This window comes from Nelumbo nucifera, chromosome 1, assembly GCF_055504915.1.
Source record: "Nelumbo nucifera cultivar China Antique chromosome 1, China Antique-T2T, whole genome shotgun sequence".
Taxonomy (NCBI): Eukaryota; Viridiplantae; Streptophyta; class Magnoliopsida; order Proteales; family Nelumbonaceae; genus Nelumbo; species Nelumbo nucifera.
In genome coordinates, this window is record NC_142649.1 from 66,093,204 (window position 1) to 66,106,934 (window position 13,731).

The following is a 13,731-nucleotide window of genomic DNA, read 5'->3' on the forward strand; positions in this document are numbered from 1 at the left end:
ATTTGTAAATTAGAAGATCAGATGATGGGATAGGCTATTAGCAAGTTCCTACTTCTCATGGACCTCTCTCCCCAAACAACAACGGCAAATAGGTGGGAGATGCTTATTAGGTTCTAATTATGTTTATTTACATTTTCTCTAACTTCACCATGAAATAATATGGGATGGGGCAATTCAGAGAGAAAAAATAAGATGGGTTCCCAGAATCAATCTTCATAATATTTGGCTTTATATGGTCAACAGTAAGCTTAAGCTTGCATGTGTTCGCTGTTGCACAAGTTCGGGGCAATGACCATGTTGTTTCCGATGTTCATCCAGTTTCACCAATTTCACCCTAACTCTGCCTTTTTTTTTTTTATCTTTTGACTGTATGGACAGATCCAGCTACTGAGTCAAATACCTACTGGATAAACCAAACTCATCCGATTCATCTGATTCCCAGGCTAAGTCAGCAATTTCCATGTGGTTGTAAGAGAGAGAGATCACGTTAATGCCCAGTCTGTGTACCGCTTTTTTTATGACTCACGGATCATCTTCCAGTGTCAATGAACCATAGTTGTAAAGCTAGTTCTCAGACTTGGTGAACTCACTTTGGTCAAGAGTCATGCTTTCCTAGTTTTTGTTGATTTATATATTTGAAAAATCAAGACTCGCCACTCTGCTCGGGCACTCGGCTGATCTAAATTTTTACAATGCACATCAATTGTTGATATTTAGTAGGGTGATCGTGGGCCGGGCCGGGCCTTTAATACAAGTCGGACCTGGCTGGGCTTTGGCCTATGTCGTTTGAGGGCTAGAAAATGGTAACCATAGTTATAACTATATGTCTATATTAACTAATAAGCGTATTCGTAGTGGAGTCTTTCATCAAACTTTTGCTCATTTGAGCCAGGGAACAATTTTAGGGACTCTGTAGTAGGCTTCAAATTCATTTCCCATCCGTCCTGTACAGAATTTTAAAATCAAGGCATACTTAAAATTGCACATTATTTGATTATATTAGATTATTAATTTTGTATTGGAAGTCAGGAGTTATCATTGTTAATTAGCTTAGTTTTGATAACTTGATACTCCTTATTTTCTTTTTCTGGACGGAAAGGTCCCTATTATTTCAACAAATTTCAAGATTCATATAATCATTTTACCAGTAATAAAGTAAAAGACATTGTGTACTGTAATCTTCAGAGACTTACAATAGCGACCCTATGCTATCCGCTGTTTATTTTCTTCTCCTGAAAACAAGCAGGAGCAAGAAATTATAAATTATAAATCTGAAGCAAATTACAAATCAAGTTCAAGCATGGATTGTGATCTCCAATTCTTGGCTTTCTCGAATCCATTGGTGTATTGCTGATAATCATCAATTGTTTTGTCAATCTCTTCTTGAGTGTTCATGACAAAAGGCCCAAACTGTGCCACAGGTTCGCCCAACGGTTGCCCTCCAACCAAGATGAATCTCAGAGGCTTGGAAGACTTGTTCCATGCTTCAACACCATCCCCGGAACCCAAAAGAAGAAGATGATGGGGTGTAGTCGATGGGGATTTCAGACTGCCAAAGATGCCTTCGCTTTCTAAGACGTAGACAAATGAGTTCCAGGTTGGTGGGATCGGTTGTTGGAGATGAGCCCCTGGCTTTAGAGTGAAATCCAAATACATTGTTGGCGTCCTTGTGTAAATGGGTGATTCTACTCCCAAGGCCTCGCCTGCTATCACTCTCACTTTGATGCCATCGTTTTCTGCTTCAGCAACATTTTTGCTTTGTATCTCTTGATATCTTGGTTCAATCCTGAAATCATTCAGCAGCTTAATTAGAACATAACTACAGATATGGGGATGGATGTCCTTCTGTTGATTAAAATTTGAAAATTCATTACTGGTGGTTTTCTCATTACATTTTGTGTTGTGAAGAAAGATTGATCCACAATTGTAGACCCTTTTGAGTTCCTTCGGCTGCCGGCATTTCCGAGTGCACAATCCCTCTTCCGGCGGTCATCCACTGTAAATCGCCGGCTCTTATCGTACCCTTGTGCCCCTCAAAATCTTCGTGGGTAACAGCTCCCTGTTAGCCCAAGATGATATTAATAAAATTTGTTTTGCAAATTGGTTGGAATTAATTAATAAACCTATACTTGAGACTGAAAACTCAGGGGACTGTCATTCAAAAGTTCGACTCCCTATTATATTAAGTCTCTACCCCAAATCCTATCATCCAAGGGCGGAAAATTGTCTTTCTAATACTTGAACATCTCCCGCCATTGACTCTTCCGTAGCTTTCTACAATTCTACCTGAATTTTGAAACCTAATCCTTGGTAGTTGGTATCTTTGGCACCTTTTTGCCGGTCCTAGTCCGGTCAAACACAGAGGATCACACAATCTGGTGTAGGACCATAAGGACAGGACGGTCGGACAGGAAAAACCGGGAACCGGTTACCTGATCAGTTCCGTTTTTCCCTGAAACTGTTTTTTTCCCTAAAACCATTGATTTTGGTTAGCAAACCTCTGAACCGGCTAATTAACCATTCGAATGGTTAACTAGCCGTTTGGGTTGAACAGTGGGACCGTTCGAACCGGTAACCTAACCCCTGACCAGTTCGTTTTTAAAAACCATGGTAGGGACTTCCTACTCGACCTGAAATACTAAACCTTTCTCATTTTTGGTGGAAAGAATCAAAGAATATTAACTTTCATATACTGTGCCAACAAATCAGGCAATCAGCTAATGCACAAGAAAAATACCATCGAAAACTAGTTTATTTTTTAAATAATCAATCTTAATTATAAATGGCGAAAAAAACTGTTAGGTGGGGGAATAAAATATATAACTATATATATCAGGGATATAAAACGAAAATCCTATTAGATATTAGCTAGCAAGCATCGATGGCTTTACCTGCAACATGTATGTAACCGTCTCGAACCCTGTTCAAGTGAAAAACACAAAGGAAAAGAGAATTGATCAAAATAAATATCAGATTGAGCTGGATTTCAATTTCTTTATTCAAGTCCGAATCAGTTCATCTCATTATGAAGTGAGAGAGAAGGAGCTGGAAAGTGGAATATAAACCTCTGTGTGGATGGTCGGGAAATCCGGCAGGAGCAGAAACTGCAAGATTCGGAAGAAAAGGGAGAGAAATATCATAAGAGAGCTCGTTCATTAATCAATCAATTAGAACTTAATAAGCAGGAAAAAGAAAAAAGAATTGAGAGAAAGAGAGAAGAGATAAAAGATACACGCACACACACACCTGAGAATTCATCTAAGGCGAGAAAAGGATCGAAGTATTTCAACTCAAACCTAAGGAAATGAAGGATGCATTCAGACGAAGAGATCAAATTTCACAATAATTTTGGAAGAAGAAAGGAAGGGGGGAGAATAATCTGTCATCTGTGTATGTTACCGTCCGATGCTTCGACGAACAACGGCTCCAACACCTTCATGTTGAGGCCTGGCCTGAAATTTTCGATTGACGAGACGAGGCTCTCTAAGAAGCTTCGAAATTGCTGTTCCGGACATTCCTTCAATCTGGTTAGTTTAACTCCAATCACAGTGAAGTGAACAAAAAGGGAGGGACGTTGGGATATTTATAGAGGCACGGAAGGGGACCTCGCCGAGTGATTTATACGTTCAGTTAGTTAGCTTTCCATTGCTTTAAAAAAATAAAAAAATAAAAAATAAAAATGAGTTTGAGATTAATTAATTAATTAATTATGGGGTCAAACTGTCAAAAGATGGCTGGATTTAAAAGCCAAAGGTCATTCATCCTTGTCTGTTCTCACGTATATGTAATCATATGAAAATGTGATGGAGGGGGGCTAACTGGCTAAGGTCATTATGGCGTGGTGATGATGTCTTTACTCTTTACACTTTAGTCCCCCCTTCAATTTTCAATTTTAGCCCTTTTAATTTTATATGCCAAATTCTAGTATATAAAAATCATATGATATGGAAATCAATTATGACCTTATAAATCCTGCTTGTTATGTATTATTTTATCACTTCGACCCATATTCGAAACCACTTTGTCCCCTGGTTTTTGGGTTAATGGTTCAAAAATTTGGTCTAAATGGATGATCTGTTGCAATTTAATAAAATAAAATAGTAGTCACAATGAAAAAAAAAAAAAAAAAAAACCAAAGTTTGTTATATGCATCAAATAGATCGACAATTGATTGCCCGTATCAGTGAATTATTGATCAAATCAACAATTTTTGATAAATGAACAATTCTAAGGTGAAATAGAACTAATTATTTGGATGGTTTTGGGGGGAAACTATCTAATTATTCAAATAAAATTTTTAGAAATAATTCCTTATTAGTATCTTGTATTTTGGGCCTAGTGTCACTTTGGTTCATGAATTTTAAAATGCCACAATTTAGTATTTGTACTTTCAAAACGTGACAATCAATCAACAGTTAACCTGCTATTAAGTGACATTTGAAAAGGACATAAATGTCCTTCAAGTATCATTTAATTTTCTTTATCAACCATATAAATATTGACAAAAAATTAATAGCTCCAAATATTTGTTTCTTCCATTCAAGAAAGTTGGAATTACTTTTGAGTAAGCATTTTGGTGACTAGGGATGCAAGCGAATTAGATCGGATTCTAATCATGGTATACTTGAATCCGATCCAACATTGTTCATGTCGGATTCAATCGAATCTGATAGGACTCCATCTGAATTCAAATCCTATCGGATCTTCAGATATGATTTGATCCGACTTGTTTTCTTTAAAAGTTAATAAATTATTAAAAAATAAATAAAATATACCAATTTAAATAAAGAAAAAACAAAAATACTGTATTTTTAATTATTTTCATCATATATATACATATTTTTTATAAAAAAAATAATTAATATAACAAATTTATATAAATACAATATAAATAATATATTTATAAATAAATAAATAATATACGTATTGTAAATATATTTATATTTATAAATATATAATGCATTGGATCGAATGAGATCATGATCCGATCCATTTACACTCTTATTGGTGACCCCAACTTTCTTGAATAGAAGAGACAATGATTTAAAACTATTAATTTTTATTATAATGTTTGAATAATTAATAAAAAAAATTAAATAACACCCAAAGGACATGTATATCTTTTTCAAATATAACATAACAACTGATTATTAGTATGTACTGAATTATCATATTTTAAAATACTAAATTACCATATTTTAAACTTTGGAGCCAAAGTAAAGGGTACTAATCGGAAATTTCCTATGACACCCGTTCCATTGGAACGACAAACGAGAGGATGGAGATTTTCTATACCTTATGAATTATGATTCTCACATGCTACTTACTATAACCAAACCAATTTTAGATTCATGCACAGGGGAAGCCATCTCCTCACTTTTATTTGAATGGTGGGGATCGTCTGGTCAACTCCAAAGTAAAGATCCGACAACACATATTCAACAACATCGAGGGTAGGCATGTTGATGCATGCTGCATGACGGCATTGACGGGAATATGGTGTGATGTCATCCAATTAAACACGATGCACCTTAGTCATATGGTAGCAGATTCCTTCGGCCTCGGGGCATTGGGAGGAGAGAGAGAAGAATGTGACGTCGTTCATACAAAAGCATGACGGAAGAAAGAGGAGAGGTTTAAGTACGTACCATCATCATCATCATCCATCAAAACCAAAAAGGCAGAAAAAAAGGGGGAGTGAACCTACGAATAACGTATTACGTGTTCAACTTTTCAAACCCATCCAGTTGTAGATGGATAGCATCGCATCGCGACCCTGACTGATGATGATGACGGTTCATGATTCTTGATGACGCCTGCATTACACCTTCCTGACTCCCCATCTTAAACGGGCGTACTGCGTATCCTTTTCGCAACCTCGCATCATGATGTTTCAATTTCCAAGTTTTAACAGGGCACTAGGGCAGGGATCCGCTACCAATACAACGTTCCCAACATGTCACTGAAGTCGCACATTGGGAATATCTCCCGGGAGATATTCTCGATGTACAGCTGCAGTGATTTGTTGGGACATGATTTTAAATTGTACATCTTATTATGAAAATGGGGCTAGACCTGTTCATGGGTCGGGCCGGGCCGGACTGGGGCTGGGCTTTTACTCATCATTAATAGAAATACGCTAGGCCCGAGCCTGAGCCCGGCTCGACCAACGGGCTTATAACTTGGGCCTGAGCCCGGCCCTGATAAAAACCTCGAAGCCCTACCTAATAAAAAAATTATTTTCCTATTCAAATTAGAATTAAAAATTCAGATGTTTTTTTTTCCTATTTAAATGAACAATGGGCCTACAAGATGGTTTTTTCCCTTTCTTTTATGTTTTAAAACACAGTTTTACATTCTTAAATCAAAAAATTTATTCAAATGGACATAATCACATAACCCATTTTAAGTCTAATTTTAGGTCGGGTCGGGCCGGGCTATTTTGACAAAACCTGAGCCCGGCTCGAATTTATTGTGGGCCGGGCTTTTTGGCCTGAGTTTAAGCCCACGGGCTTATAAACATGTTCAAGCCCGTCCAAGGGCCGGGTCGGTCCGTCGGGCCACCCGGCCCATGAACAGGTCTAGCTCCAATGGGCTTTCATTAAAGAAAAATCTGTGCCCACAACGTTCCAATCGCCTTTTCCAACCGTTCATTGTGAATATCTCCCATGTAATAGAGTACATATATAGATATATTCTAAAATGCAATACTGTAAAGTTGCTCGAACGGGCTTTGCCTGTGGCCAAAGCCCATTATCTCAATGTAATGCTGGTTGGGTGGCAGGTTTAGTGATTAACCTGGAGGTCATCTATTAACTTAGGTGGCGTTTGGTAGTGTGTATATATTGTTTGGTCCCGTCTACAGTAAGATATGGTATTCTGCTATATGTGGATGGTCCCCATCCACAAAATAGCATGAATAGGGATGGGCCACACTCCAATTTATCATCTACATTATTTTTTCGTGGATGGTCCACACTATGGTGTGAAGATTTTGTGAGAAGGTTTCAATGTAACGCATTGGTCCAATTACTCTCATTTTATTTAGTCTTTTAATGATTTTTAAAATTTAAAATTTTAATATGTTATCAATAAAATAATAAATTTTAATGTTAATTCTAGCACAAGTCCGATGGTTCTCCTTCTCAACTCTTTTTTCATTATTTAAATATTAAATTTTTAATATTTTTATCAATAAAATAATATTTTTTTTAATATTTTTTAATTATTTAAAAAATGAAATTGTTGTCTACATATTGATGCATTTTTTTTCAATTTATTTAACATATAAAATGCAAAAATTAGACATTTATGATCAACTGTGTATATCTCCCATAAATGTATTTGAGATACACAGAATCAAAAAGTATGGTGTAGACCAGTCCACACCACACCTACAGAACGCTACCGTGGGTGTGGACTGGTCTAGTCCACATAATCTATCTGCAGTTCAAAATAATTATGGACTGTGGTATGGTGTGGATTGGTCCCTACCACGAGGTGTGGTGTGGACCAGTCCACACCTACCAATTTCTCATCCACACTACAAAACACCCCCCTAGAGTCCTAGCCCCTATTCATGGGCAAGGTAGCCCAATGGTATGGCCGTTCTTATTGGTCCATTCTTTATTATTTTGGACCAAATTTTAGACCATGGGCTTGCGACCAAATTCTAAGCACCCCATCTAATAATAATAATAATAATAATAATAATAATAAAATTAATAATAATAAAATTAATAATAATAATAATAATAATAATAAAATTAATAAAAGGAGGAGGAGGAGCTTATACAAATCTCGTAGCCTTGAAAGACAGGTGGTGTTGTTCCATATTAAGGTGCCATTTAGGAATCATAAAACTTAAAAGGGATCCAAATGTGAACCGACTACCAACAGAATCGAATCAACTAAATAGGGGAGATTATAGAGTGGAGTGGATGAACATGTTTAAAGCTACAACTCTGATTTGTTTCAAAGTACAACCGAGGCCCATTTGGTAAGTTTTTTTTGACAAGATCTTCTTGTAGCCCTAACAGTCAAAAGATGCATTGAACTTTTGACATAACATCTGGGCAGCCCGAAGACCGTTTGGAAGACTTTCCGTGCGTCTTTCCACACGAGAATAAAACACGAAAGACGTGGAAAGCTTCATTTGAAGCTTCCCGAAATCAGCCCAAAATAGGCTTTTCGCGTCCTTTTGGCATTCGTGCTTTTTGCGGGTAGATCTTCTGTGTGCCAAACAGAAATAGACCAATTTTCAGTCTTCCCAACTTGTAAACAGCCGGAAGACGCGCCAAACACAGACTTGGAAAGCAAAAGCTTTACAATTGAAGGTTAGTTTGGGAAGAGAGCACATTTATTCGTGCATTCATGTTTAAGGTTTTGATAAAACAATTAGCAACTTCTTACTCCCACAGGATTTGATTGAGCTGATGATTCTGTAAATGATAATGTGCATGGTGCATGCACGTGGAACTCTTCTTTCTCCTCCTTCACCATGTAGACTCCTACTTCATCTTGTACTGTAAATACTTATCCTACTGCTGTAAATACTTATCCTATTGTAGATAATCCTTATCTCTGTAGATTATCTTTGTAAAGGATAAACTTATCCTAGTAAGATAAGCTTTATCCTAATTAGGATTTCCTCTAACCTATCCTAATTAGATAAGACTTACTTATTCTTGTACTCTATAAATATCAGTAATGAAAGTCGAATAATTGAATTCGACCATTATTCACAATCGTCTCTCTCTCCCTTTATTATTTTCATATGGTATCAGAGCCATAAACATTTTTTTTTTCAAGTTTTCATCATGTCTTACAGCATGTCTACCAGTTCGATCAATCAAATAAACATTTGAGCATCGGGGAATCACATTCCTCAGTTGATTTCGGTTTGGTTGGATGGTTCCAACTATATTGTATGGCGTTTTCAGGTTGAAAATGCCCTTCTGAACCATGAGCTCCTCGGATATGTCGATGGGACAACCCCTTGTCCATCTCGCTCGATGACAGAACCCTATACACAATGGGTTAAACAAGATCATTATATCTTCAACTGGCTTTTATCCTCTCTGACGAAAACAGCACTAGCGCAAGTCGTGGGAAGCAAAATCAACAAAGATGTATGAGAAACTCTTGAGAATCTTTATTCTCCTCGAGGAATAGCTAGTGGCGTTGGTCTCAGAAACGAACTCGGAGCACTGCGGAAAAATGACCTCTCCATGACCGACTATTTGCAAAAACTCAAGGTATTTAGTGACAAACTAGCTACAATTGGAGAGCCTCTAACAAATTCGCAGCTAATTCATCATGCCCTCAATGGCCTCGGTCCAGACTATAGTGCTTTATCTACAGTTATCATTACTCGAACAGATGAATTATCATTTGCTAGTTTATAAGGTTTGCTTCTCACTCATGAAAATCGTTTGCTTCATTCAGTAACTCCATCCACACAGGCTACCTCCCCTTCTGTGAATCTTGCCTCTAAAGGGAATGATCTAAGAAATATAATAAAGTTGATATACCTCAAAGGGTAATGGATCCACTAAGCCCTCCAAATATAGCAATAATCCCTGCCAAATTTGTGGGGGATGAAATCATTCTGCTATGTACTGTCGGAAACTCCTTGCACATATTGATAGTCTGAAGAATCCTAAACGACCATAACCCCTGGCGTTTACGGCTGCATCCGAATGTGACAAGTAGAATGCATATATCCGGTTTCCTAATTCTAGAGCAACACATCACTTCACTTCAGATCTCAATAAACTGCAAATACACTCTGACTATGATGGATCTGATCGAGTCTCTATTGGCGATGGTTCAAGTTTGCAGATTGCTCATTCTGGTTCTTCTACTATTTCTACTTTATCTTTCAGATCGTTGATTATGAATAATATTCTACATGTTCCCCGGATCTCCTTCAATCTCTTATATGTGGCTCGTTTTTTGTTGATAACAATGTCTACTTTGATTTTCATCCTCATGAATTTTTTGTGAAGGATCGACGCACCGGTATGATAATTCTTCAAGGGTCGAATAAAGATGATTTGTATCAACTTCATCTCCCAATCAAGATACCAGCTTCGTCCCCCTCTGTGTTTGTAGGTACTTGTGCCAACCCTACAATTTGGCACCATCGACTAGGTCACCCTGCTCTTAGAGTGACTCAAGATATTATTTCTTCTCAGCATTTACCAATAATTTCTAGTATTGAATTTAATTTTCGTTCAGCTTGCTCAATAGGCAAAATTCATGTACTCCCCTTTTCGAGAAACCATACCATTAGTAAATCTCCTTTGGAATTAATTCATTGTGACTTGTGGGCACCCTCTCTAGTGACATCTGCTTCTGGCTATCGTTACTATATTCTTTTTGTTGATGATTTCAGTCGGTATAGTTGGATTTTTCCTCTCACCTGCAAATCTGAGGCCTTTAATGTGTTCTTGAAATTCAAAACTAATGTTGAATTACTATTTGATGCTAAAATTTAATACTTTCAAATTGATGATGGCTCTGAATTCAAGACTTTTCAAAATTATTTTAATCATATGTGGGTATCTCTCGACATATATCATGTCCATATACACAAGCACAGAATGGGCAAGGTGAACACAAACATCGCCATATTGTTGAGATCGGTCTTGCTTTTATGACTCATGTTGGAGTCTCTCCTAAATATTAGTTCGAGTCCTTCTCTATTGTAGCCTATCTCATTAATCGGCTTCATACTTTGGTTCTTGGATCGTGTTCCCTGTTTGAGAAATTATTTGGTCATCCTTCAAACTACCTCGAACTCCGTGCTTTTGGGTGTGAATGCTTTCCACATGTTCGACCATATAATAAGCACAAGTTACAAACTCGCTCCCTTTCATGTGTATTTCTTGGGTATTCTAATTCTCATAAAGGATATGTTTGTTTGCATCACTCTATGGGACGGATTTTTATCCCTCGCGATGTTATTTTTAATGAGGATTCCTTTCAATTTCTTTGTACCACAGATACTGCATCACCACCATCATTGATTCCACCTCCTCTAGTTGGGGCTCCTCCCCTTGTTGATTCAGACACCACACCGCCAGGTGAAGTTTCATCTTCTCCATCGTCTCCTCAGGATGTTGTGTCCCCACCTTCTCGTGTTGAATCTACTGCTTCTGCCTTACCACCTTCTTCTTCCTTGCATCCAATGTCCACTCGGGCTCAACATGGTATACTCAAGACAAATCCAAGGGCCTTACTTCAAAGTAAAACTTGGACTCTTGTCTCAGCCCCACCTGATAAAAATATTATTGGCAACAAATGAGTTTTTAAAATCAAGCACAAGCCTGATGGTTTGGTTGAACGTTTCAAAGCACGCCTTGTTGCCAAAGGCTTCCCTCGGAAAGCTGGTCTTGATTATGATGAAATATCCAACCCTATTGTCAAATTGGTTACCATTCGCATAGTACTATCTATTGTTGCTTCCTTTAATTGGGATGTTTGCCAATTGGATGTTAACAATGCATTTTTATATGGCCACATTTCAGAAGAAATATATATGAAGCAACCAGTTGAGGTTGTTGATCCCAGATTCCCAACACATGTTTGTCACCTCCATCGATCTCTCTATGGCTTGAAACAAGCACCTCGTGCATGGTTTAAAAGGCTGCGTGGTTTTCTTCTTTCTCTAGGATTTCTTGAATCCCAGGCCGATGCCTCCCTTTTATTTCTCATTCTGGATTTGACATCATTTTAATTCTTATTTATGTGGACGACATCATCATTTAGCATCTTATTTCTCAGTTGGTGCTTTCCATTAACACCCTCATTTAGCATCTCGCTTCTTAGTTTTCTCTTCGTGATTTGAGTTCTGCACATTATTTTCTTGGTGTTGAACTTCATAGGTCATCCAATGGTTTTCATATCTCTCAGCACAAGTATATTGATGACCTTCTGCATCGAGCACAACTTCATGATGCCAAACCTCTCTCCACTCCTATGTCTGTCTCCACTCACCTCACTAAATCAGAGGGTGAACCTCTCACTGATCCAACTTTCTTCCTTAACATTGTTGGTGCTCTCCAGTATGTCACTATTACTCGTTCAGAAATTGCCTTTGTTGTAAATAAGGTATGTTAATTCATGCAATCTCCCACTACGGTCCACTAGGCTACTCCAAAGAGGATTCTTCGATACCTAAAAGGAACAATCACTTATGGCTTGCTTCTTCAACCATGTTGCACATTCTCTCTTATTGCTTACTCTGATGTTGATTGGGGTAGCTGTCTTATGGATTGATGTTCCCAGAGTGGTTATTGTGTGTTTCTTGGTTCTAACTTAATTTCTTGGAGTTCTAAAAAGCAACCTATAGTGTGTCGATCAAGCACTGAATCAGAATATCGTAGCTTAGCCTCCGCGATTGCTGAGGTTTTGTAGCTTCATATGCTCCTCCAAGAACTTGGTATCTCCCTCTCTGCCACTCCTTTGATATGGTCCGACAACATGGGGGCTAAATTTCTTTCTAATAATCCTGCACTTCATTCTCGCTCCAAACACATCGAGTTGGATATTCACTTCATTCGAGAAAAAGTTGCAACTTAGCTTCTTGATGCCTGGTACATACCCCCGATGGATCAGATCACAGATATTCTCACCAAGCCCCTTGGTCTTCCATTGTTTGAGGTACTTTGTCACAAGCTCACCGTGTCTCCCCCAGTTGTGCTTGAGGTGGGGTGTAAACGATAACGTGCATGGTGCATGCACATGGAACTCCTCCTCCTCCTTCACCATGTAGACTCCCACTTCATCTTGTACTGTAAATACTTATCCTACTGTACTTCTCCCTCTTATAAGATAATCCTTATCTCTGTATATTATCTTTGTAAAGGATAAACTTATCCTAATTAGGATTTCATCTAACCTATCCTAATTAGATAAGGCTTACTTATTCTTGTATTCCATAAATATCAGTAATGAAAGTCGAATAATTAAATTCGACCATGATTCACAATGTCTCTCTCTCTCCCTTTATTATTTTCATAGACTCAAAGTGGCTGAAGCGGATAGCCCTTCAAAATGACAGACTGATAGCTGATTTCGGCTCTTCGCAATTTTCACCAAACAAACATATAAGCTGTTTGTATGGAGTTCATTAGAAAGGAAAAAGCCACTATGCTTCGGACCTCCAAAACGGGTACTACATTCACTGCCTACCGGAGCTTAATATACTGTAGTCTGTAAGGACAGTTCAGATCTCTACCCACATTGAGAACATCTCCCATGAATGCTAACTTACAAGTAGGGAGATGTTTCATGCATAAGCCCCTAGCAAATTCAAAAATTTATCAAGTTTATGGGCGGCTTAGGCTTTATATTAGAGGCTAGGGTGTGGGCTGGGCTCGAGCCTAGTAGGTAAGCCCCTTATCCTCGGTTGTAATTCCAACCAAGATCTGGCCCACTAAAAAATATCACATGTTCACCGTATCGCCCAAATTACCCTATGCAGGAAAGTTGTGGTTACCAGAATTTCTTTTTTTTGTTGGAAAGGGAAACAAAATCAATTACACACCTTCAAAGTTACTTAGCTTAATTATATGTGAGTTAAATTATGGTGGTGAATACAAGAACCGAGTCCGGATCACCTGTCCACGCCTACCCACAATACACTACCCCTGTGAATTGGGAACATCTCCCCCTGCATAATACTATACAGGGGTGAGATGTTCTCCACGTGTGGCTCCGATA

General features: G+C 38.0%; 1 protein-coding gene across 1 annotated transcript; it reads right to left on the bottom strand.

Annotated features, from left to right (window-relative positions):
- Positions 1-1,066: 1,066 nt before the first annotated feature.
- Positions 1,067-3,564, bottom strand: LOC104594185 (pirin-like protein). Its single transcript, XM_010254369.3, has 6 exons — positions 3,400-3,564; positions 3,247-3,296; positions 3,066-3,104; positions 2,892-2,920; positions 1,893-2,059; positions 1,067-1,786 (listed from the first exon to the last, which is right to left on the bottom strand). The coding sequence occupies exons 1-6, from the start codon at positions 3,513-3,515 to the stop codon at positions 1,282-1,284; spliced, it is 906 nt and encodes a 301-aa protein (XP_010252671.1). The 5' UTR covers positions 3,516-3,564; the 3' UTR covers positions 1,067-1,281.
- Positions 3,565-13,731: the final 10,167 nt, after the last annotated feature.